Source organism: Lacerta agilis, chromosome 4 (assembly GCF_009819535.1).
Source record: "Lacerta agilis isolate rLacAgi1 chromosome 4, rLacAgi1.pri, whole genome shotgun sequence".
NCBI classification, from domain to species: Eukaryota; Metazoa; Chordata; class Lepidosauria; order Squamata; family Lacertidae; genus Lacerta; species Lacerta agilis.
Genome location: NC_046315.1, coordinates 11,603,632 through 11,628,273, shown reverse-complemented (window position 1 = coordinate 11,628,273; position 24,642 = coordinate 11,603,632). Strand labels below are relative to the sequence as shown.

General features: G+C 45.3%; 1 protein-coding gene across 24 annotated transcripts in view; it reads left to right on the top strand.

Moving 5' to 3' along the window:
• Nucleotides 1-24,642, top strand: part of DLG2 (discs large MAGUK scaffold protein 2) — an 834,734-nt gene that overhangs the window by 669,929 nt on the left and 140,163 nt on the right. For 20 of the 24 annotated variants that reach the window (XM_033146043.1, XM_033146049.1, XM_033146046.1 and 17 more), the window contains 3 exons: nucleotides 7,273-7,428; nucleotides 15,153-15,221; nucleotides 20,361-20,517. In XM_033146043.1, the coding sequence (XP_033001934.1) occupies nucleotides 7,273-7,428; nucleotides 15,153-15,221; nucleotides 20,361-20,517 (382 nt within the window). The remainder of the gene's footprint in view (nucleotides 1-7,272; nucleotides 7,429-15,152; nucleotides 15,222-20,360; nucleotides 20,518-24,642) is intronic. The other 4 variants (XM_033146050.1, XM_033146048.1, XM_033146065.1 and 1 more) reach the window with 1 other exon arrangement.

Below are 24,642 nucleotides of genomic sequence, written 5' to 3'. Positions count from 1 at the left end.
CGATAGGTCAAGATTTCACAAACAGTGGTCCACGGACTACCAGTGGCTCGAAAGCTTCATTCGGGTGGACCATGGCATATCCATAGATTTGTAGTTGAAGACAAGAGATGGCCACATCCATCATATTAAATATCCCTATTCATTTTCATTGTATTTTCATTGCTTCGTTTGTATTGCAGTTCAAGTCGGAGTATTAAGAAATGAATGAAGCAATGCAGATGCAATTTTTTAAAAATGATACAGCACCTAGCACAGCGTGCATACAGTTGCTGCAACAGGCAGGGAAAGTTAAAGTGGCACTCCACAATAGAGACTTGTATAATGATAAGTGGGTTTTTCAACCAGAATGTATGTAAAATTGTTAAGAAGAGCAAAATTACCTTCTGTGCAAATCATTAAAAAGACAGTAATCTGAAAGGGTGGTACAGGCACTGTGATAAGTGTGTAGTCCTTTAAAAACAGGGCAGGGCAATCATTCTGTACCTTGACTGTTCTCCACCCCACCCCAATTTCTTTTCATATTCTTCTGCTTGTACTGTTTCACTTTTCCTATGTAAGGATAAAAGCTCTCCAACATTTGAGTGTGTTGATGTCAGACTCCATCATGGCTGTTGTTGAACTTACTGCAATAAATCGAATCCTCATGTATGCTTTGCAGTCCGGAGCTGTGGTTGGTAGAATAATTAACCAACACATTTTAACCAGGGTTATCAAATATCTGTAAAACATGTGGCATACACACCCAGCAACCCGACGTTAATTTGCTATTTATATTGAAGGATTGCCCAGAAACTTGGCTTTTTTCCATGATGTATAAAATGATGTGAACCTTTTGTCCCAAGGTGTGTTTGAGAATGTAAAATTAAATGTTAGCAATTAAAAAGTCAACTGTGTGTAGAAGCTGAAAAACAAATGACGTCCCCAGATGCTTGAAGGCGCCGTGAAAGGGGGGAGGTTGTTACCCATTTGTTATGTAATCTATTTCGATTCACAGAGTGTAACAAATGCTTTGTATTTGCTTTAATCACAATAAAAGACATAAACTGAGCAGCTGTTCGGTCTTTGAAAGTGCTTTGGTTGTGGATAAAGTAACGTGGATCAATCTTGAAAGAGTGCTTATCCATTTTATTTTATTTTAACATTTCCCCAAAAAATGCTTTTTGATTTGGTTCCCTGCACATGTTTAAATTCATTTCCGAGAATTAGTTCTTCTTCCCAATGTAAGACTCCGTTGCTCATTTCCAAGCTGCCACTTCTGTTTCCTTTACATTAACATCCGTAGATTTAATCGCATGGCATTCTTCCTTCCAAAATACTGAAGCTCTTCTTTACCACTCTAATCCCCCACATGGTTGGAAGTGCAGGAGGGAAAGTAGGGGGGTAGGCATGCTAGCTCACTTCCCTCTCACCCCATTGCCATCTCCATGGAGCGGGGAGCCTGCTCTACATGTTGGGGTCACCCATGAAGGTCCATGGGGACAAGCAACAGGGAGTGGACCTCTCATGACCAATAGAGGCTGATCAGTTAGGGCCAATGGGGCACTGCGCCAACAGCCTGGCATGGTCTGCCTTCCTCTTCCTCCTCACAGCCAGTCAGGGGTTGTCACTGGTTCTGGCTCCACCAACTGTTGGCAACCGTACCTTCTGCCCTCTCGGTTCTAGGCGGCACCAGCCACCACTGACCATGATGTTGGGGATTAGAAGAGAGGACTGATATTTCTGATGCCACCAGAGGGTGAGAGAACTGGAGCCAAGGCATAGGATTGCCTGAGGCTTTCTTGTTATCCTTTGAGGGTTGAGTGAAACATAGCGCAATGGGACTACAGTATTCCCGTTCTCACCTTTCCCTGTGCATGTCCTGCGGCCTTCCCCAAATCTGCTCCAGAAGGTTGAGTTGGGTACCCAGAACCCAGAACTGCCAGAGGCTCTCCTGCTAAAGAAAGAAAAAGGAAACCTACTGTGATTCTTGTTTGCTGGATCACAGTTCTCTAGGTGTCGGTTGGGCTCTCAGGGATAGCTTTGGATTCGCCATCCTTCTCATGGCTGATAACATTTTGAAACGGTATTGAGGTTCAAGCTTCCATGAAACCACACCACCCGAACAGACGACAGTCCTCCCTAAGATGCGTGAGGGGGACTGCAGCTTGTGATGGAGGAGGGGTGCACACGCTTTGAGTATGACTTCAGATGTTCCAGAGCAAAGCCCTGAACAGGAAAATGGGTTTGGGGGGGGTCTCAAACCTGTAAGAAATAAAGCTTTGCCCCTTGCAGACCTCAAAGCTGTTGGGAGAGAGCAATAGTGTTACAAGAGAATATGTATCTCATCTTCTCACTGTTTGGCTGAGGAGTCTTACATTTCCTGGACTATCCTTGACTTTGATGGTAGATTGTTTATCAGTCTCCTGGTACATTGGAAACTATGCCATATCCCAGTCTTTCCTCATCTTCACCTGACATACACATGTCCTAATTTCCTTTACCTAGGCCTACAACCTGACGCTTTTATCTTTCCCTTGCATAACCACATCTGAAATATTTACTCCCCTCAAATTGTAACATTCTGGATTCTAATTCATCATGAGTACTGACCATGGGTTGCAATCAGCTACATCTTGCTCAGAGCAGACCCATTGAAATTAATGAACCTAAGTCATGCCCATTAACTTCAATGGGTCTACTTTGAGTAGGACTAGCATTAAATGCCACCTTATGATCTCTGTCTTTCCCATTGCCTCTGGTTTCCTTCCCTCTGATGAAATACGTTTTCCAGTGATTTGGATATGTGAGACTCGCATACGCTAGCTCACCTCTTAATCTGCACACTGTCTTTTTATTTTATTTACACGTTGATAATCCATGTAATATATATATATATATATATATATATATATATATATATATATATACGGTATATAGGCAGAATACAATGTCTGGCAATAGAAACAGCAAAACTATCCATAAAAGCATCGATAAATACGGGTTGGTTTCAAAAGAAAATTTGTATTACAAGGGTCTGCCAAAAGACATCAGAAAGAAGGGAGGGATGGTTCCTGCCAAACCTCTACTGGCAAGGAGTTCCACAGGGCACACAGAAGACTGGGTCCCCTAGTGACAGCCAACCAAACCTCAGGGGCTTGGGGAACCATCAGAAGAGTGTGATATTAATGATAACCAAGAACCACACACACCAACACTAGGGATGATGGAGAAATTCATTTGCTTCATATATTCATGTGAACCTACCTAGTATGCACATCTGGAACTAATATGCCAACATAACTGCCCTTCAAAATTCACACTTCCCTGAAGTCAGAGGAAAGTGCAGAGACAAATGCATGTGAGTGAAAATAATGTAGAAAAATCCATTATGCTGGAGAAACAGCTTGCAAAAAAAGGTTTATATTAGACAAGACTGTGGAAAAAAATGGGGAAATCCACATTTTTTAAAGTGTGCATTTTTGTGCAGATTTTTGTTTTTGTTTTAAGAATGCAAACTGATGCAGGAAAACTGCATTTAAGGTTGGAACAATGGGAAACTGAAATTGACAAGATTTGTACGTCCCCTGACTCATACACAGAGAGATATGCCTACAGCTACCGTAACTAGAATCTGCCCCAGTACTGAGAATGTGATATTTCTGTCAATAGCCCTTTGTAGTCCTATCAAGAATGAAGCCATAATTGGAAACTAGGGATTATCCAGTGGAACTTTTAAACGGGCTGAATTTTACCCCTCATCACGAGCTACCTTTGAAGCTCCTCTCAGTTTCAGAAATAGTTTCTGTGTGTAATCTGGCAGGGAGCAAAAAAAAAACCCTAGGCATAGTTTGCATATATAGTACTGCACTTGAGATTCTATAGTTCCCAGCCAAGGAACTGACTTGCAATAAATGCAAAAGAAGCTCTGTCTAACATGTGTTAACAGGGCTGGATTTTGGACAGATTCACACAACTTTTTTTCCCCCGTTCAAAATCGGTTGACCTTTTCAGTGGTTTTGGATGTGTGAAACTGGCTTTGTGAGTGTTTCAAAAGATACCGGTAATCTGGATTCAGCAGCCTTTCCTATAAAATATTGGTGAGCCTGTTGCAGGCTGAATCTGGTATTTATTGATTAAGCATTTGCAGGAACTGATCAGCACTATTGAAAACATCTACTGGAGTTGATTTTGCTATGTCAAAAACAGTTGCCGACATTTCCCCCTTACTTTAATGAGGCCATTCAGAACAAATGGCCTTTCGCTGCTCTGCCATAACTCCATTTGTTCCAAATCTTCTTTTGGAAATTTAAATTTCCTTGGAACATGATTGGTTTGCTTTAAGCATTATATTATGCAGGTAGGCATGTCCGTGCATATGTCACAGCGAATTTTCTAAATTTGGAAAATGCCATTATTCAAGTATGGAATTCAGAATCAGTATGATTGGAAATTACAGAAAATGTTGGAAATTGGCATAATGGTATTAGTTCTGTTTGTTTGTTTGTTTGTTTGTTTGTTTGTTTGTTTGTTTAAATGTTTATACCTCCTCTTTCTACATATTCTGAAGGCGGCTCGTATATAACTTAAAACATGTAATATTAACAAAATTAATTGTGGGGCAGTGAAGAGAGACATTGCAAAATTCTCAGCCCTGCAAATAACTTTTTATATAGTCAGTATTCTGTCCTGGCAAAATCCCTTCAAATCAATACTACATGGTTTTCTTTTAAACAAAAATGCTGGGGTGTGATTGATGGTGGCTGGCTCACCACAAAAAAAACTTGTTTAAAGAGAGTAAAAAGCTACATTGTGAGCTAAATTGCAGTTGTGCCAGTGGATTTTAAATGATTGGCACAGAACACAGATTTAGGAAGTAAAATCAACCACTGAAACAAGTCTCAGGGTTATGCTGTCTATTATGGTGCCAAATTCTTGCCCTCTGGTAGACATGATATGTTCTGTGCGAATGCTACAAAGGCTTGAAAAATGCAAGATGTAACTTTGACTGGATCAGAGCAAAGGTCCATTTAGCCTTGTATTTCCCAGCCAAAGAAGAGCAACAGAGAAAGCCAGACTTGTTGCCCGCTATGCTGCATTATTGAAAGCACACCAAACCTTGGAGAGAGAGAGAAAATGCTATCCTTCTATGTCAAAGTTGTCAAGACTCGTTGTAATCTCTGTTTTCATGTTACTTAAAACAATTGGCTTTTATACCGCTATGAATGTCGTAACTATTTGCAATGTTTCCAAAAGAACTCAAAATTATTTTCAGGGTTCGTTTTCTTTTATGATGTCATAGAGGGTGAGATTGTGTGTGTGTGTGTGTGTGTCTTTTCCAAAGTGTTGCTCTACAGCTCTGTTCTTCCACCATTAGGCGGCCTGCATCACTTTTTCAGTGCATTTTTGTTAGCCAACAGAGTATAGAGTAAAGGCCTGCCCCAGAAGACTGAAGGTTCTGGATGCGGGGGCTGAATCCTGCAGACACTCGTGAGTTTCTTTGAAGCTTCTGTAGATGTGCTTTCACAAAGATTTCCCCGGATTTACAAAACTGTTTCTTAGAAGTAAGAAGGAAAGCGCTTGAACCCGGCTGTGCCAGTTGCCTGCAGGATGAAACCTCTGCGGTGAATGATGAAAGGTCCATTGTTTGAGACTTTAAGATCTGGATCTGTCTTTGCCATGCAGTGCCTGAACGGAAAGAGAAGTCCAGCATGCTTATTTTGGTTCATAACGGACGGTAGTCCATTTGCACCCTTTGCATATTGTGTATTTTAACATTGAAGATGACCAGCTTCTGTTCAAATGCTTGGCTGAATTACAATGGAAGCAGCACTCTCAGACTAACTATGCATACTGTGTAGAGTGTATTCCCTGATTTATACAGTGTAACTATGACAAGATGTCACCTTTTTGTCCGCTGTTGCCGTTTGGAAGGTCTCCTTGTCTAGAACCGTGGTTTCCAGACCTGTGGGTCTTGGGCGACTAACACAATTAGCACATATCTCATGGGCAAGGAGAACATAGGAATCATAGGGTGGTAGAGTTGGAAGGGACCATGAGGGTCGACTAGTCCACCTCCCTTGCAATGCAGGAATCTTTCACCCAACGTGGGGCTCGAACCTTCGACCCTGAGATTAAGAGTCTTGTGCTCTACCAACTGAGCTATCCCTCACGCCCCAGGAAGCTGAGTTGGGCCCTCAGCCCGTCTAGGCCACAGCTCTCCGAAGTCTCCCATCACCTCCCACCTGATCCTTTTAACTGAAGTTGGCAGGAGCTGGATCTAGGAACAAAGGGAGCTGGACCCATTGGTCCATCTAGCTCAGTATTGTCAGCGCTGACTGGCAGCGGCTCTTCCGGGAGTCTCTCTCCAGCCATACCTGGAAATGCTGGCAATCAAACCTTATGCACACTGAGCCCCTGTGACCTCCGATATGCATAGCCTGTGCCCCACTGGGAATCCAGGACCAAAGAAACAACTTACTCTATTGCTCAGGGCCTCTGCTATTGCTAAATTATACCATCGCTCTATTGCTCACAGAGAACGGGTAGGAGACTGGACTGCTCATATCCATTTGAATCCTCAGCAACTTTAAGTAAGGGGTGGTCCTTGCCCTACATTGCTCCTTCCCTTTCCCAGTCATTCCAGCAACATAAAGCTGATCTCACAATTGCTTCCAGGGCTACAGCTTCGGAGCCACTGTTGTAGAAACCGGAGCCATGTATGTTGTTTCTCCACAATTCATCAACGCATCACACCTAAATGTTTGCTAGAAGGGGCTTCCAAACGCCTTTCAACTTTACGGCTACACGTTGTCCTCCCTTGTAGTGTGAATGTGCCTTCCTAACTTTACTGCTAAGGTGTCCTAGATCTTTAGTATAAGTGTACGGGTCGAGTTAAAGTTCTTACAGGGCGGGTTCTGTTGGCTTCCAGAAGGTAAGGAGCGACACTTTAAACCATTTCGTAGACTGAGAGTTGAATGTTACGGTACAGCTTTGACACCGGTTTGTTACGGCACACTTTTGTCACCGGTATGTTGCGGCACAGCGTTGTCACCGGTTTCCTTCCCCCTAGCTGTCTTGTGTACAGTGCTGTGCCTATCACGTTCTTACTCTTTGTGACTAGTGTATTGTAACTTAACAGAAGTTTCTTCTTTCTTCTTTGGTGCGTGTATATAACCCTTCTCTTGTCGATACTTCTCTGCATGCTTTGGGGTGCAAATTAGCTGTGTGGCCGACTGTTTTGCGCATGTCGGGGTGCCCGTCTAACCTCTTACTCTTCTCTTCTGTTATCACCAGGCCTCCTGAACCCGTTTACAGCACTGTGAACAAATTCTGTGATAAGCCACCTTCTCCTAGGCACTATTCCCCTGTCGAGTGTGACAAAAGCTTCCTCCTTTCAGCTCCCTATCCCCACTACCACATAGGCCTGCTCCCTGACTCTGAGATCATCAGGTACTGCATGTGCTTCTTCCTCACTTCCTCATACGAGAATGCATGGGCGCGGCTCAAGGGTCAAGGGTATTAGGCTCCACCTTCCACCCCTGCAGGAAGGCTCCCTCTGCAGGAAAAAACACAACCTTGTGCTCACTTCGCTTCCACCTCACTGGCTTCAGAGGAAAGGGCCGGCCTTATATTTATTCATTTTTATTGTATTTAGAAGATGCTTTAAGCCGCTCAGTCAGAGAGCTCTCTAAGCGACATATAAGTAGGATTGGATTTGGGGACGTGGCAGCTGCGCAGACATCAGAGAAAGGACGTTGGGTGGGCAGAAAGAAAGAGATGGACGTGTATCAGTTGGTTGCATTTTATATCCCCCCTTTCCTGCAAGTGGCATGCACCGCTTCCTCCCTCCCCCCCCCCATTTTGTTCTCGCAGCAACACCCGTTAGGCTGAAAGAAGGCAAGTGGCCAAAGATCATCCAGTGAACACCATGGCTGAGTGGGAGATTTGAACCTGGGTCTTCCGGGTCCTAGTTCAACAATCTAACCAGTGCACCACATAGGAATTAGCTTTATAAAGAGTCGAGAGATTGTTGCCCACCTAGACTGGTGTTGTCTACTCCCAACGGCACTGACTCTTTAATGACTGTAGCTAAGCAGATCTCAATCTGGTCAGTGCCTGGATGAGCGATGGCCTGGGAACCAGGTGTACACCACCTTGAGTTCCATGATGGAATATAAATGCAAGGAAATAAATATCAGGGATGCTGTAGCATGCACCAGCAAAGGGCTGGACGAGAGGACCTTTGAGGTCCCTGTCCGTTCTGCGATACCAGCATGAGAAATCCTGTTGGCCTTTCCTTTCCTGCCGGATCATCTTGGAGTAGCTTGCTAAAGGGCAAAACCAGGAACAACACAGAGATCTCCCACAAGGCGGGTCCTGGAACCGAGCTTCGGGGAGACTGTGGGATTTGTCGTGTCTGTACCAAACAGATTTGATTCATTCCCTGCGAGGAAGATGCTTCTCCGCATCCTTACAATGACGGCGTTTGGTTCCGCTGTGTAGCGCAGCAGGCGGGGGAGAGGGAAAGGAAGGGGGCACAGCGGAGGCATCCTAGAAAGCATGCGGGTGATTGTGGGGGGGGGAGCCTGCCTCTCGGGGAGATACGTATCAGCTGAGCACTGCAGGATGCAACTTAGCATTAATTAAAGGATTAAGATTCAGCAGCGGCAGAGGCACAGGCTGAGCTAATCCACTGTATCAACCATTTCACACCGGTTCTTGGGGACCGTGCTGCTCATGTACGTTTCGTTTCATGATGCATATCGTCGAGTTAATATCCAAGGGCCATTCAGGGTTTTGCTTGCTTTTTACAAGCTTGCTCTTTAGGTCTATTTAGAGTGCTGCCAGTTGGCCACTCGCCCCAGAAACAGTAGCCCAAAGTGAGCAAAGGGGGAAACAACAATAAGAGATTCTAGCACATGCTCCTAGCTTTTTCGCTGGGGTGTGTGTGCTGCTTTAGGTACCTCTTGCAACACGAGTGGGGAATCTTTTTCAGCCACATTCCCTTCTGCGCAAGCTTCTGAGGGCCGCATGCCTATGGTAGGTGGGTCCCAGGAGAGGAAGGGGGCGGAGTAGTTTCTACAAGCACTCCTCTCTATCCTCCATCCAGGCAGGGAAGAGACATTTGTCCTTGCCCACCCCTAGGATGCAGCCCTTGGAAGGTTACCCAAAAGGGAATGTGGCCCTCGAGCTAGAAAACTGCGAAAATAGGGATAACTGGGTTATCTATGCCAAAAGGCAGAATCCTATGCATGCTTGATTGTAAGTAAGCCCATTGAACGCAATGGGAACGTATAGGGCTGCACCATGTGCTGCTCTCAGTCCTAAACATGCCCTAGTTGTTTGTTGCCGGGATGCAATATTCACAGTGCCCCCTCTGCAAAAATAAAAGAGGTTTGTTGAGTTAGCTTACTTATAATTAAACCTGAACAAAATCTCATTTGTTTGAAATTGTCTGCAGCGAGGAGCAAATCAGGTTCTGCTTCAGTAGACTGAGGTTTTGTTTTTTTCCATGCACATTAAATGGATTCAGGAACGGTCTTCATTTTATCCAGTTGTTTGCTTTGCATTTCAAATTTGGTTTTTTGTTAAAGCAAAACTGCCCGTGGCTTTTAGATAAGGAGGCCGCCTTCTGAAGCAAAGAGGCTCTGGGTACCTTTGCAAACAGCATGTTGGGGAAATGTTTCTTAAATGCATCCCCACCCACTTCATATGCCATAACAGTGGGGAAAGGTGGACCTAAGATTTGACGGGACTGTTGGCTGGATTTCTTCCTCCATTAGCTGGCTTACATGATGCAGACTCACCTGGCGGCAGTGAGGGGTAGTGGCACCAGTGCTCTGAGAGAATTGGATTTCCCACCATGCTCCCACTAGTTTAGATTACCGCAAGGCATTACACATGGGGCTGCCCTTGAAGACTGTTTGGAAACTGTAGTTGGTGCAGAATTCAGTGGCCAGGCTGTTTGCTGAGGCGACACGGTCTGAGCTTGTAATGCCAATCCTGGCCCAACTGCACTAAGTACCAAATAATTTCTGGGCTCAGTTTCAAAGTGCTGCTTTTGACTTATAAAGTCTTGTGTGGCTCAGGACCCAAATACCTCAAGGACCACCTGTCCCCATGTGAAGCAACCTGGACCCTGCAATTGTCACCCAAGGTGTATGTGTCCCCTCCAAGGGTGGTGCAGAGGGTGGCAACAAGAGAACAGGCCTTCTCTGTGGTGGCCCCCTTGATCATGAAATGTTATCCTCAGGGAGGCACATCTGGCACTATCACTATGTGATTTTAGGCAACAGGCCTCTTATTCACCCAGGCCTTTGGATCTCAATTTTCTGGTTATATTTTAGCAGGATAGACAGGAGTTGGATTTGATAAGTAGATGATAGATAGATAGATAGATAGATAGATAGATAGATAGATAGATAGATAGTTTTATACTTGTTTTTAATGTTCATTTTTTGTAAGTTGCTTTGAAAAAGCAACTAATCAATGTAATGATTGATTAATTAATTAATTAATTAAGTAGCATCACTCTGGAGCATTGTGGGAAACTCAACATGCAGTTGATTATTCCCAGCCTCGACCACATAAAACTGATTGCTGCACCAGTTTTTTTTTTTTGGGGGGGGGGCAGGGATGAGTCAGTGATGAGACTCCAGAACCCCGGTAGCTGCTTGAAGGTGCTTGATGCTTTCACCAGACCTGTGTCTGCTACTACCTGCTGGTAGTATCAATTCAGCTTCCATAAATCACGTTTCATTCCAGCCAGTCACAGCCCTAGTTTCACTACACCCTTTCTATGTGCATGAATAGTGTGCCCTTTCTGTGTGAATGAATTCTGCACCCACAAGCATTGCACAGATGAAAACAGGACTCTCTTTCAGCGAGGGATGGGGGGAACCTATAGCACTCCCCCCCAGGCTGCTGAAGTACAACTCCCATCATCCCATTGGCTGGGGCTGATGTGAGTTGGATTCCAGTGTCTGTAGGGTCACAGGTTTCCCAGCACTGCTTCTAACCAACAGATAAAGCAGGAGAGAGCCTCAGGTGTGACCTCTGCCTGTTGTTTCCCTGTTAATTTGCTGGCTCCTCTCCCTGACTCCCCACACCCCTGTTATTTTAACATTTCAGATTGCGGGTTGTTGTTGTTTTTTAATCTCACTGCTGTGCTTGTCGTTTTGGCATTTTCCCAAGTCACTTTGAGTAGCGTTTTTCTTATGAAAGGCAACTGGTCCATTCACAAACTTGCAGCTGTTTACTCAGAAATAAGCCTCACTCTGTTCAAGGGGGGTTATTACCAAGTCAATCTACATAAGATTGCAACCTTAAACATCATTGTTATTGCGTTTATTAATAATAAAAACGATGGTGGAGGTTTTTCGATCTTCACAAACCAGATCTTGCTAAGCCTTTAAGGAGATGTTGGAGTGCTGAGCTTGGCATCTCTGCCTTTATTTAATCAGCTCCAGCAGCACTGACTGCTTTTAAGCCTTGGAGTGCCAAGGTGAAATCACAGCCCTAGCTTCTGTTTGTGAGCGGACTCTGTTATTATATCTAATTCAATAGAAAAAAATATTTCATTCATCAGCCCATGCATCATTTTTATTTCTGCATTGCTTTTTTCCTTGGAGTCTGTATTCCCTCCCTCCCTCCCTCCCCCCCCCTCTCTCTCTCTCTCTCTCTCTCTCTTTCTCTCTCCCTTCCTTCCTTCCTTCCTTCCTTCCTTCCTTCCTTCCCTTCTTGTGATTGAGATTCTTGTGTTTTTGCACGCTGCATGCCCCACCTTTAATTAATTGAAGCTTCAGTCCTATTTGGCAGTAAGCCCCCTTGACTTCAGTAGAACTTACCTCTGTGTAGACATGTTAACACTTCTGCTGCAAATTTACTTTTTATCACCTCTGCAACCAGCGGAGCCTTTGGGTGCATTCAGTTACAGGGCAGGTTGCATGCATGGAAACCATTCTTCTGAAGGTTGTGGAGCAACCACCTTTCTTTTAAGAAGGTGAGGGGGTTTCAGTCCACATTTAAAAAATGAAGTTACCTCGGGTGGCGCTGTGGGTTAAAGCACAGAGCCTAGGGCTTGCTGATCAGAAGGTCGGCGGTTCGAATCCCCACAATGGGGTGAGCTCCCGTTGCTTGGTCCCAGCTCCTGCCAACCTAGCAGTTCAAAAGCATACCAGTGCAAGTAGATAAATAGGTACCTCTCTGGTGGGAAGGTAAACGGCATTTCCATGCACTGCTCTGGTTCGCCAGAAGCGGCTTAGTCATGCTGGCCACATGACCCGGAAGCTGTATGCCGGCTCCCTCGGCCAATAAAGCGAGATGAGCGCCGCAACCCCAGAGTCGCCTGCGACTGGACCTAATGGTCAGGGTTCCCTTTATCTTTACCTTAATTCACATTTGCTAAAACAATAGAAACACAACCATCCCCCAAAATCCACATGTCTCCAAATTTTGATGTGCAGTTCTCTTGCCAAGTAATACGCACAAAAATGCATATGCTGAGGCAAAAAGGGCATTAAAATGCACATATTAGTGAAAGTAACATTTAAAATGCATTATATTAGGGGAATTCGCTTTGCAAAAGAATGTGTGTATTAGGTGAAATCTGTACTAAAATACTGCTGAATTTGCATGAGGACTTGTGTTGTTGTTGTTTTCAATAAATTTTTTGAAAATTGAGGAACTGAGAAAAAACCAAAACTGACATATTCGCCCAGCCCTAGAATTTGATAAAGTTAGTTGGTGTAGAAAAAGCAGAGGGAAAGAGAAGTGATTTGGAAAACATCCATGTTGGGTTGGCTCTACGCCTACCTCAACTCAATTAAAACTTTTTGTACATTCCTCCACTTCCATGGACAATAGTGTGCTATCAACTGTGCTGTTGTTTTTTTGAGGACGCTTGTTCAGATGTGCGCACTCCTGATCATCCAACAAATCAGAGTAACATAAAAGTAAACAATATGGTTCAAAACATGGTAGAATGTTGCTGGGGATAGGTTAGCCATTCCTGTCTTTGCCACAAAGCAAGGAATATTGTGCAATGTGTTCTGCTCCGCTGGGATACTGTGGGAGGGAAACTCACGACCTCCAACAGTATACAAATTCAAGGCTCATAAATTTAACTGTCTTGCTCATCATGAATCCATGTAATTTGGAGGCTGTTTTGGTTGCATGTTTGTTCGTAAATGCGGGTGTTACATACGTTGGTTTGAATTTCTGGCACACTTCTTAAGACTAATTGGAGAGGGTGAGTTAAAATCCTGCAGCTTGTTTCCTTTCCTTTCCTCCAAAGGAAGTTGTTCCATCAGCTGGCTTGTTCCATGGTCCTTCTTTACACTTTCCCAGGTGGAAAGGGGGTCCGAAACTGTTCCTTTTCAAAGCATCCTCAAGAACGCCAGACAGACATAGCCAGTTTCCCCTGGAGGAGTTGCGAAACGGAACTGTGTTTGACTTGCATTGTGTCAAAAGTATCTTGTGTTATTCGACAGCTCTGCCTCATTGGCCCACTTTTCATTTTTCTGTTCCATTCAATTAACTCGTCAAAGTCATCTGTGCCGACAGGACATGGAGGGGGAAGAGAGCAACCATGTTAAATTAGCATCAAGCTAGTCGGTTCTGCAGTTGCTGTGTTTCTAAAATATTTTGGTTACTTGTCATATTCCAATTCCATACACATTTTCCCCAATCAGGCAGTAGGTGTGTGTTGGGGGGGGGCTCTGATAAAGGCACACAGAATGCCTCTCCCTGTCCCATTCACTTCAATGGAACAAGTGCCTGCATCTCTGCATCCCTCCATTGAACTTAACTGGAGGGCACGTGAAGATCCATGCTGCAGTGACTGTGCTCCAAAGGGCTACAGAAGGAGCATGTCCCATTATCTTCAACATAGGGAATACCTGTGAGAACAATGGGATTCCAGGCATGGATTGTACAAGGATCTATGCAACTGTGGCAGGGTCCCCCAGCTGATCCTGTGCTTGCCGCAACACTGATAAAACCAGTGGATGCCACACGATAACTTCAGGGAGGCCATCAGAGGGCTCACAGCTCCACATGAGAGCTGTGGATTTTCCATATTTTGCTGTTGTGGCTGCTTCGGGCATTAGCAATGCCATCTGGCAATGCTGAAATAACTATCTGGGTCAGTAGCCGCTATCAGATATATTTTCAATTGGTGGAACATGCCATGCAGGATAACCAACAGCCATGACTTTCCAGCATAACAGATCAGCTAAGCCATGCCGTTGAAGACAAAGAGATATCTAAGCATGCCTTGTGGGGACTTACTGTAAGCCAGTGACATGTATACGCTGGGGAGAAATGTGTACAATCTCGATTTTATCATTTTTCCCTGCAGCGGTTTCCAAGAAACAACTAGCTGTTAAGAAATGGGTCAAATTATGCATCCAGTAATGGTCATTCTTAACTGGCAACAGCCCTTCAGGGTCTTGTGTGGAGAGCTAGTGTGGTGTAGTGGTTAAGAGCGGTAGACTCATAATCTGGTGAACCTGGTTCGTGTCTCCGCTCCTCCACATGCAGCTGCTGGGTGACCTTGGGCTAGTCACACTTCTTTGAAGTCTCTCAGCCCCACTCACCTCACAGAGTGTTTGTTGTGGGGGAGGAAGGGAAAGGAGAATGTTAGCCACTTTGAGACTCCTTCGGGTAGTGATAAAGCGGGATATCAAATCCAAACTCCTCTTCTTCTTCTACTCTCTGTTATCTGATGCATGGGACCAAATGGACCTGGGACTGTTTTGATGCAAAGCATAGGAACATAGGAAGGGGGCTTATGCTGAGCCAGACCATTGGTCCATCTAGCTCAATACTGCCTGCAACTAAATTATTATCATTCCTGTGGAACGCCCATCAGATGTCAAGGAAACAAACAAACTATTTTGTTTTAGAAGACACCTGAAGGCAGCCCTGTATATGGAAGTTTTTAATGCTTGATGTGTTTGATGTTTTAATTTGTTGGAAGCCACCCAGAGCGGCTGGTGGAAACTCGAAATGACGATCTGGCCCAACGTACATACTCGGGCACACACATATTACTTCTCTGAACCCCAGATCTATGTCGTATTTTGGATCTCCCAGAGCGTGTTGCAATAAGACTGAGAGGCTTTGCAAGCAAATGTTCTTATTAATTCCTCCTTTCTTTCCTGTCTATGCAGTCATTCCCAGCACAGCACAGTGACCCGGCCACCCACAGTGAGCATACAACGGAGCATTTCTGTGGAAGGGTAAGAGTTTCACTTGGGTCGTTATTGCTTCACACCCGTTTTGTGCCACGTTGAGTAATATGCAGTTATTTGAGTGTGTACATACACGGACAACTTGTGCAATTCATATGTGCGTTCCTCCTCCCTAGCTCTCAGAACAGCGCTACCTATGATGCCACAGGCAATCCCCTATCTAGGCAGCTGGCAGGTTCAAATCTGCTTCGTCTCAGAAGTAGGCGCTCCTTCCACTATTCCCCGAACAGCTTTTGCATCTGTCCCAGACAAAAACAGGCAGTGTGCTTTTCCTGAGCACTGTGCTTCCCTGCAAAACAACAAGCTTGCAGTTCTGGCAATAGTTTGTGGGCTCTATGAAATGGAGTAAAAAATACCTGCCCATTCAGAGTGAGGACAGCAAGCATTTGCCCTCGCTCTCACTTGGCTTCGTAACGTCGTCACATATTCCAGTCCTGATTGGTTATGTGGCAACGCGACAGCATGCTGATGTCAAAGTAGCTGCTGGAAATAGGGGCAGAAAGAAAGAGGAAATCTGGAAGGGGGCAGCTGACATGGTGAAGGGCTGTAGATCAGTGGTAACATCTCCCTTACACGCAGAAGGTCCCTGGTAGAAGGCCATAAACCTCTGCCAGTCAGTGTAGAGACAGTGCTGAGCTAGATAGATGAAAGGTCTGGCACAGTATAAAGCAGCTCTGAATGTATGTGGAAGGGCCTTAGCTCAGTGGTAGAGTACCTGCTTTGCACACAGAAAGTTGCAGGTTCAATTCCCAGCATCTGCAGGTGGGATAAGAAACTGCTACTGTCCGAAATCCTGCCAGTCAGTGTAGGCAACACGAAGCTAAGTGAATCAATGGTCTGACACAGTATAAGGCAGCTTCCTACGGTCTTCCTATAGACTGAATTCAATGCCAGTCTGATTCAATGCAGAACTGTTGAAACTAATGGGCATAACTGACTTAGCTTCATTCATTCCAGTTTGGCCTTTAGCGGTCATTCCGCACTAGATAGCCCTGAAGTCATGCAAGGTGCCTAAAGACGGACTTTATCTTAGGTTTTGCTCACCTCCATGTCCAAACTGAGCTCCTCTTTTCTTCACGGAGTTGCTGTGTTTAGAAAAATAAAATGTACTACTGTGGGAGCCAGAGAATGGCCTCGAGGAACCAGGTGTATCCTATCCCCGTCTGGCTTCTCTGTGTTGATTATTATTATTATTATTATTATTATTATTATTATTTATTTATTTGTACCCCGCCCATCTGGCTGGGTCTCTCCAGCCACTCTGGGCAGCTTCCATCAAATATTAAAATACAATTAAAATATCACAGATTAAAAACTTCCCTAAACAGGGCTGCCTTCAGGTATTTTCTGAATGTCAGGTAGTTGTTTATTCCCTTGACCTGTGATGGGAGGGCGTTCCACAGGGCGGGCGCCACTACCGAGAAGGCCCTCTGCCTGGTTCCCTGTAGTTTTGCTTCTCGCAGTGAGAGAACTGACAGAAGGCCCTCGGCGCTGGATCTCAGTGTCCGGGCTGAATGATGGGGGTGGAGACGCTCCTTCAGGTATACAGGACCTAGGCCGTTTAGGGCTTTAAAGGTCAGCACTCACCAAGGCTTTTATCAGAGTACATGACAAGCAGAGGTGGCTGCCGCCTATTGGGACCATTTGGGTGGAAGGCAAGGAGGCCCAAAGAAGGCAGAGCTGGAGCCCATGACAAACAGAGCCGGCCAATGACAGGCAGAGCCAACTCATTCCAGTTCTGACTCCATCCTCCTCCCTGCTGAGCTCTGCAAGGGCAAACCTGAGACTCAGGGGGAGGAAGCTGACATCCCGGGCCACCCCCTGGGATTGGTTTTAAGTAAGGAAGCAGGCAGGTGGGCTGGCTGAAGGCAGACTAAGGTTAGCGCCCCAATCGCCCTAATGGACCAGCCTCCACTGAGTTCATGGTCTGCAGCGACTTTCCCCAATCACGTATCCTCCATATGTTTTGGTTTTAAACTCCCATCAGTGCCAGCCAACATGGCCAACAGTCAGAGGGTGACTTGCAGGACTTCAGGAGAAGAAAAGGCCCAAGAGTAAAGCCTACACAGAACCAGGGTGGAGTTCTTAATACGGTTGGATGGCGCGTCGTATGACTCTTTTCGGCAAATGCTGCCAAATGTATTGCTCTGCTTTCCTTTGGATCACATCAGCGAGGCCGAGAGTGGGGTCTTGTCGCAGCCCAGGACCTCCATACACACTGCCCAAGCCTGCGCCCCACGGAGGTCACTTTGGTGCTGCTAACGCAGCAAAAACAATGCAGGAGGAATTACCGGTCTCTGCAGCCACAGCAGGTGCTGTGATTCTCCAGAGGCTTGACTTCACCGCCAGGTTCACATTCCATTGTCTCTTCAGATAGACGGATGCCGACAACTGTGCTGGTCCTGTGGGTTACCCGAGAGGCGAGGTCCAAGTCCGGTCCGTGGTCAAAGGTTCAGCATAGAGACAGCCCGTAGTAGCTGAAGCTGAGTGCTGGGCAGGGAGTCAGGCAAAGTCAGGAACAGGTAGGCAGGCAGGGAACCAGGGCGGGTCAGGAGCTCAGGCAGGAAAGCAAGACAGGTCTCAAGCAGGAACTAGCAACCAAGTGTTGCTCCCACAACCCAGGGCGGGGTCTGGTTGCCTTTTATCTAGAACAGGGTAACGGACGGCCCCGATCCCCTGGCGATTTATTCCCTTGCCTCGCCTGGAGGCGAGCACTCCTCCTGCGAGTACTCAGGTCTCTCCTTCTATCAGCCCTGAGTCTCTGCAGCTCAGGAAACGCTGGTGGATTACAGGACCCAGGAGCCACCTCAGCCCCATCCGGCAGTGGGCTAGCTGCTGGTGACAACCCGGCTGATGGCAACGAGGTATCCCCTGCATCTGGAACTAAGGCAGACTCAGGCCCTAGACTCGGCTCAGCTGAGTCTTGTTGCAGGGGAGGCTGAGCAGACTGAGGCTCCTCAGGACCGGGCCCCAGACTTGGTTCAGCCGATGTCCCAAGCAGAGGGTCCGGTGCAGGCTGCGACTCCTCCAGCTCCGAGCCCGAGCCTGAGTCCCAGGCCATCACAACAACCAGATTGAGGAAGGCTGCTCAACAGGGATTTCCTTTTCCTGTTTTGGCTATTTGGTGGTGGGGAGGCACCCCGTCTATTGGGAACTTATTCAGTGCAATCCCCATTTATTCTTCTGCCGCCATTTCAGTGGGTCTTGCTCAGGAGAACTTCCCAGTGGACCAGTCTCTTTGTGGCGGCAATTTTAGCTCCCTTCTCTGGTGGGTAGCATCTGTTCCTACTTCCCCCTGGTCTGCAACTAAAACAAACAAAACAAACAAAAACATTATGTGTCCAATGTTGGATGCTACACATGCCTGCAGCTTCTGAAGAATCTCATCTTTGTTGCTCCAAAATCCCTGGAGCATGGTGAGAAATAAAAATAGAGTAAAGCAGGTAGGGGGAAGAGAGAGAGAAAGAAGAATTCAATGTGTTTAACTATGGATGGGCAAGAACTGTGGGTGCTCAGAAACTGGACTGCCAGCTCCATCTACTGGCTGGATGAAGGAAATGTATTTTATAGCAGTCCATTCTATTTAACGAAAGGTCTGCAGAACTGAGCGGCGGAGTTTCGAATCGATAGAGGTGACTGTGACACTTTGAAGTGCAAGTGAAGGCCCTCTCCCGCATCCCCACCAAGCGGGAGAACGACGCTCTTCCAAAGATCTCAAAATCCAGGCAGGTTCACATGAGGCGATACGGTATTTCAGATAACTTGGACCTAAGCCGTGTATTTGCGATTCTGTTGGATTCCCAGTTGCAGCCGATTACATTGGCACGTGTTTATATATGCTTGCCTGTGTTGACAAAAAGGGAAGTATCTCATTGGTCAATATGATATTTGTTGTTGTTGTTCAGTCGTTCAGTCGTGTCCGACTCTTCGTGACCCCATGGACCAGAGCACGCCAGGCACGCCTATCCTTCACTGCCTCCCGCAGTTTGGCCAAACTCATGCCAGTCGCTTCGAGAACACTGTCCAACCATCTCATCCTCTGCCGTCCCCTTCTCCTTGTGCCCTCCATCTTTCCCAACATCAGGGTCTTTTCCAGGGAGTCTTCTCTTCTCATGAGGTGGCCAAAGTACTGGAGCCTCGACTTCAGGATCTGTCCTTCCAGTGAGCACTCAGGGCTGATTTCTTTGAGAATGGATAGGTTTGATCTTCTTGCAGTCCATGGGACTCTCAAGAGTCTCCTCCAGCACCATAATTCAAAAGCATCAATTCTTCGGCGATCAGCCTTCTTGATGGTCCAGCTCTCACTTCCGGACATTACTACTGGGAAAACCATAGCTTTAACTATACGGACCTTTGTCGGCAAGGTGATGTCTTTGCTTTTTAAGATGCTGTCTAGGTTTGTCATTGCTTTTCTCCCAAGAAGCAGGCGTCTTCTAATTTCATGACTGCTGTCACCATCTGCAGTGATCATGGAACCCAAGAAAGTGAAATCTCTCACTGCCTCCATTTCTTCCCCTTCTTTTTGCCAGGAGGTGATGGGACCAGTGGCCATGATCTTAGTTTTTTTGATGTTGAGCTTCAGACCATATTTTGCACTCTCCTCTTTCACTCTCATTAAAAGGTTCTTTAATTCCTCCTCAATTTTTGCCATCAAGGTTGTATCATTAGCGTATCTGAGGTTGTTATTTTTTCTGGCAATCTTAATTCCGGTTTGGGATTCATGCAGCCCAGCCTTTCGCATGACAATATGATATTAGGATATGGCAACGGCACTGGAAGCTGACTTGTACTGGATCAAACTCAGTGGTCCAACTAGCGCCTGTTATTATTGAAGGAAATGGGAAGGAACTACTCAATAGGAGACATATACAATCCAGGCAGCCCAAGACATTTTGGCACCTGAGGTTGGCTTTAAAATGGTCCCTCTCCCACCCCACAAGGGAAGAAGAGGTCAGGGAAGATCTACACCAGGAGCAAAGGGGCAGGGGTCAAGAAAGACCAACAATGGGATCTGCTGTCCTGGTGGACCCTTCTACCTGAAGCGGCCTTCTCACCTTGCCTCATGGGTGGGCCGGTCCTGAATCCAGGTCTCTTAAATGAATGAGCAATGTCCTTTTCTTTCCACAGAGAACCTCGCAAAGTTGTCCTGCACAAGGGGTCAACAGGGCTCGGTTTCAACATCGTTGGCGGAGAAGACGGCGAAGGCATTTTTGTATCTTTCATCCTAGCGGGTGGGCCAGCCGACCTCAGTGGGGAGCTTCAGAGGGGAGACCAAATTTTATCTGTAAGTATGTCCTATGCATGGATTAAATTTTTAGTTAAAGCAAAAAAATGCAGCTTTCCCTTACGTTGTGTTGGGGTCTATTTTTTTGATTGTTTTTTTCAGATGGGGTTCCCACCGTTAACTAAAGTTTTTTCAGTATATTGGCCATATATTTACCAAGAGCAGGGGAGGGGAATTGGATTATGATCACCCCCATCTCACGGGCTAAGTTTGAAAGAATCATAGAATCATAGACTCCTTAAGGGGAGTGAAAGGCATGGTATCAAGTCCAAACTCCTCCTCCTCCTCCTCCTCTTCCTCCTCCTCCTCCTCTTCAGATCAAGTCTGCCATCTAGTGGGTATGAATGAGCATGGCATACACTGCAGGCATACTCTCAGCTGAGCCGTGCAGGGCTTGTTATCTCTGTGTTCTTAATGAATTGGACTGCAGCTCCGCGATTCATTTTCCAAATTTGTGACGGATTATATATATATACACACACACACACACACACACACACACACACACACACATAAAAGCTTTGTAAGCCTTTGGCTATGTTTTGCACATTTAGCGCCTGTGACATTACCATAATTACCCTTTCATTTTTACACTGATAGCGTGGAATTTGGAAATAATGCTTCTCTGTCTAAGGAATGTGCACAGTTAAATGAGCAGATATTTCCAGAGATCCCCAAGCTGGTTCCCAATTTCTGTCTGCAACCTGCCCCCCGAAACAAAATTCAGGTCAATGCTATCCTGATAGGAGTTGGTTTCATTATCAACATCTGGAATCAGAGCTGTGTCAAACATTTCAAGAGAGAGAGAGTTTGATAGACATGAGGCCACCATGAAAAGCCTTGGAGCTGATCTTATGATCAGGAATGGAGGCAAATGGTCATCTGGTCCAACCCCTTGCAATGTTTAAAGGAGGCCTAGCGAACCTTTGCCCTCCAGATGTTGTCAGTTACAGTTAGGTAGCCATGTTGGTCTGCCATAGGAAAAAAATTTTTTAAAAAAATTCCTTCCAGTAGCACCTTAGAGACCAACTAAGTTTGTTCTTGGTATGAGCTTCCGTGTGCATGCACACTTCTTCAGATACACAGATGTTGTCAGATTGCAAATCTCATCAGCCCCAGCCAGCAGGAATGATAGTCAGGGATGCTGGAAGCTGGAGTCCAACAATGTCTGCAGGGCCGAAGGTTCCTACGTCATCAATATCTCAAGGACAAAGATAACAGACTAGAGTGGAACTTGTCTGGCATCCAGTAAGCCTAGGCCACGGCGGCATTCTTGAAGCACAGAGTCATTGTTGCCTGCAAACGTCTCTGGTCCGGTGCCAAGGAATTTTAGTTTATTTTGTAGCCGCATTCTCTGCAAGAGACAAATAAGCTGCTTGGCATTGTCTTGGCATGCAAAAACAAAACAAAAACAAAACCCAGTGCTTTGTGTTTCATCAGTCAAATGGAAGAGAAGCAATCATCCAATTAGGCTTCGTGTATTTCCTCCAGCGAATTTGGAATGGAGCACAGTTTGAGTTAATCAAGCTCAAATAACAACAATAAATGCATTCTTCCATATCCATCCCAAGTAAAAAAAAGGGGGGGGGGGTTGTTCAAGCCTTTTCCAAGGCAGTTATCACTAAGCAATTTACTGAAGCAAGGCCACTGGTGGTTAGATTTCAGCAAAACACACACACACACACACACACACACACACACAACCAAAAAAGCAACTTGGATTTGCTTGCCAAAATATTTAAAACGTGGAAAGGTGGGAAAGACCCAAACAGCCAATAGAGATGCAGTGGGTTGTAGTCAACTAAGTTTTACTCAGAACAAACCCACTGAAATCAATGGACATGAATAAATTGAGTCAATTGATTTCAACGGGTCTACTCTGTGTAAGACGTAGTTGAATACCACCCATTGCTGCGATCCTCCAGTCATCTTTCCTGTGTGCATCACTTCTGGTGAAGCATCTTAAAGCAATTTCACAACACAGTAAAAAGCCATGTTGCCTCTAAACAGTTGCCTCTATAAAATGCCATTTCGGATAAATACAGATACTGGCTAGGATATATTTAAAAAAAAAAAAAATCCTCATAGAGGGTTTGTTGAAAGAAGAAAGTCTTCAACCAGAGCTGGAAAGAAAAGAAAAGAAATCTGAGAAGCATCTGTCTTTCAGCTTTCCGGAGTTTGCAGGGAGAAAGCCAGTTCTCATTGAAAATGCTATCTTTTCCTGAATAAATGTGTGATGGGGGTGTATTCAAACATGGCATCACCCCATCTGCAATATGAAGTGGTGTAGTCCAATAAAACATATCTAGTTATTTCAATGGTGGGAGTGCTAGAGGTCACCTTACCAGACCTAAATTGCCCTAAGCATAATTCCACGTGTCCCTTGCCCTAATTTCAAAAGGCTTCTGCAAGAGATCAGATTAGACCTCCAGCAACAGTGATTAATTTCTTCCCTGGCTGCCTGGTGGAGTGGGAGGAAGGAGGGTGAGGGGGGAAGAGAAATGTCCACTGGGCCGCTTCGGTCTGCACAACTGCAGAACCCAATACAGTGGTACCTCTGGTTAAGAACTTAATTCGTTCCGGAGGTCCGTTCTTAACCTGAAACTGTTCTTAACCTGAAGCACCACTTCAGCTTATGGGGCCTCCTGATGCTGCTGCGCCGCCAGAGCACGATTTCTGTTCTTATCCTGAAGCAAAGTTCTTAACCTGAAGCATTATTTCTGGGTTAGGGGAGTATGTAACCTGAAGTGTTTGTAACCTGAAGCGTCTGTAACCTGAGGTACCACTGTACCAGTTCCACACATCCCCTCTAGTCCTTCAAGTCATTTAGATATGTAAGAAATAAATCATTTAGTGTGGCAGCACCTACACTTTGGAACTCCCTGCCACTTGACATCAGACAGGAACCTTTTTTGTGCCATGTTGAAGTTACATGTGTAGAAGTTACCTCCTGTTAAGTTACCTCCTGTTAGCTCTTTTTTATTTTTAGTCATCTTTCAAATGCTTTTAAATACCTGTTTCTAGCTGCTTCCTATTGAAAATGTCAAGGTTTTCGTTTTATATTTTTGTAAGCTGCTTAAATGAAGGCTGTTGTTTCTCCAATCAAGCAACATACAAATTCTGTTAATCAATTAGTTGTGGGACAAAGTAAAGTTGTCCTTCGGGGCATATGAAGCAGCTTTTGTAGCAGGTCAGAGAAATTGCTCATCTAGCTTTGTTCAACTATCAGGGGGAGTTTGGGGGGATCGCAAAGGAGGGGAGTGCTATTGCATTCATCTGATTGGCTGCTGTAAGATGCAGGACTAGATGGATCCTTTCGATCTCATCTGGAACGGCTGTTCTTGGTTTCTTCTTGCCTTTTCTGACAAGCAGTGGCTATTCAGGGGCCAAGTTTTTTGGGCAAGATGAGATCCACACAGCTCCATATAATACAGGTGAAACTTGAAAAATTAGAATATTGTGGAAAGGTTCATTTCTTTCAGTAATTCAACTTAAAAGGTGAAACTAATATATGAGATAGACTCATGATATGTCAACCTTTATTTGTTATAATTGTGATGATTATGGTGTACAGCTGATGAGAACCCCAAATTAACAATCTCAGCTTTGGGGTTTTCATCAGCTGTATGCCATAATCATCACAATTATAACAAACAAAGGCTTGGCATATCTCACTTTGCATGTCAGGAGTCTATCTCATATGTTAAACTCCAGTAGCTAATGAAAACAATTGCTTACATAAATGGACTTTTCCACGATATTCTGATTTTCGAGTTTCACCTGTAATCTAGCAAGCAGGTATTGATATTCCATGCCTTTATTGTGGGCTCTGCACCTTCAAAGCAGAAACCTGCAGAGCACTGGGACATGAACACACCTGTGGTTCACTAAACTGCATACAGCAGGGGTCAGCAAACTTTTTCAGCAGGGGGCCGGTCCACTGTCCCTCAGATCTTGTGCGGGACCGGACTATATTTTGAAGAAGAAGAAAAAATGAACAAATTCCTATGCCCCACAAATAACCCAGAGGTGCATTTTAAATAAAAGCACACATTCTACTCATGTAAAAACACCAGGCAGGCCCCACAAATAACCCAGAGAGGCATTTTAAATAAAAGGACACAT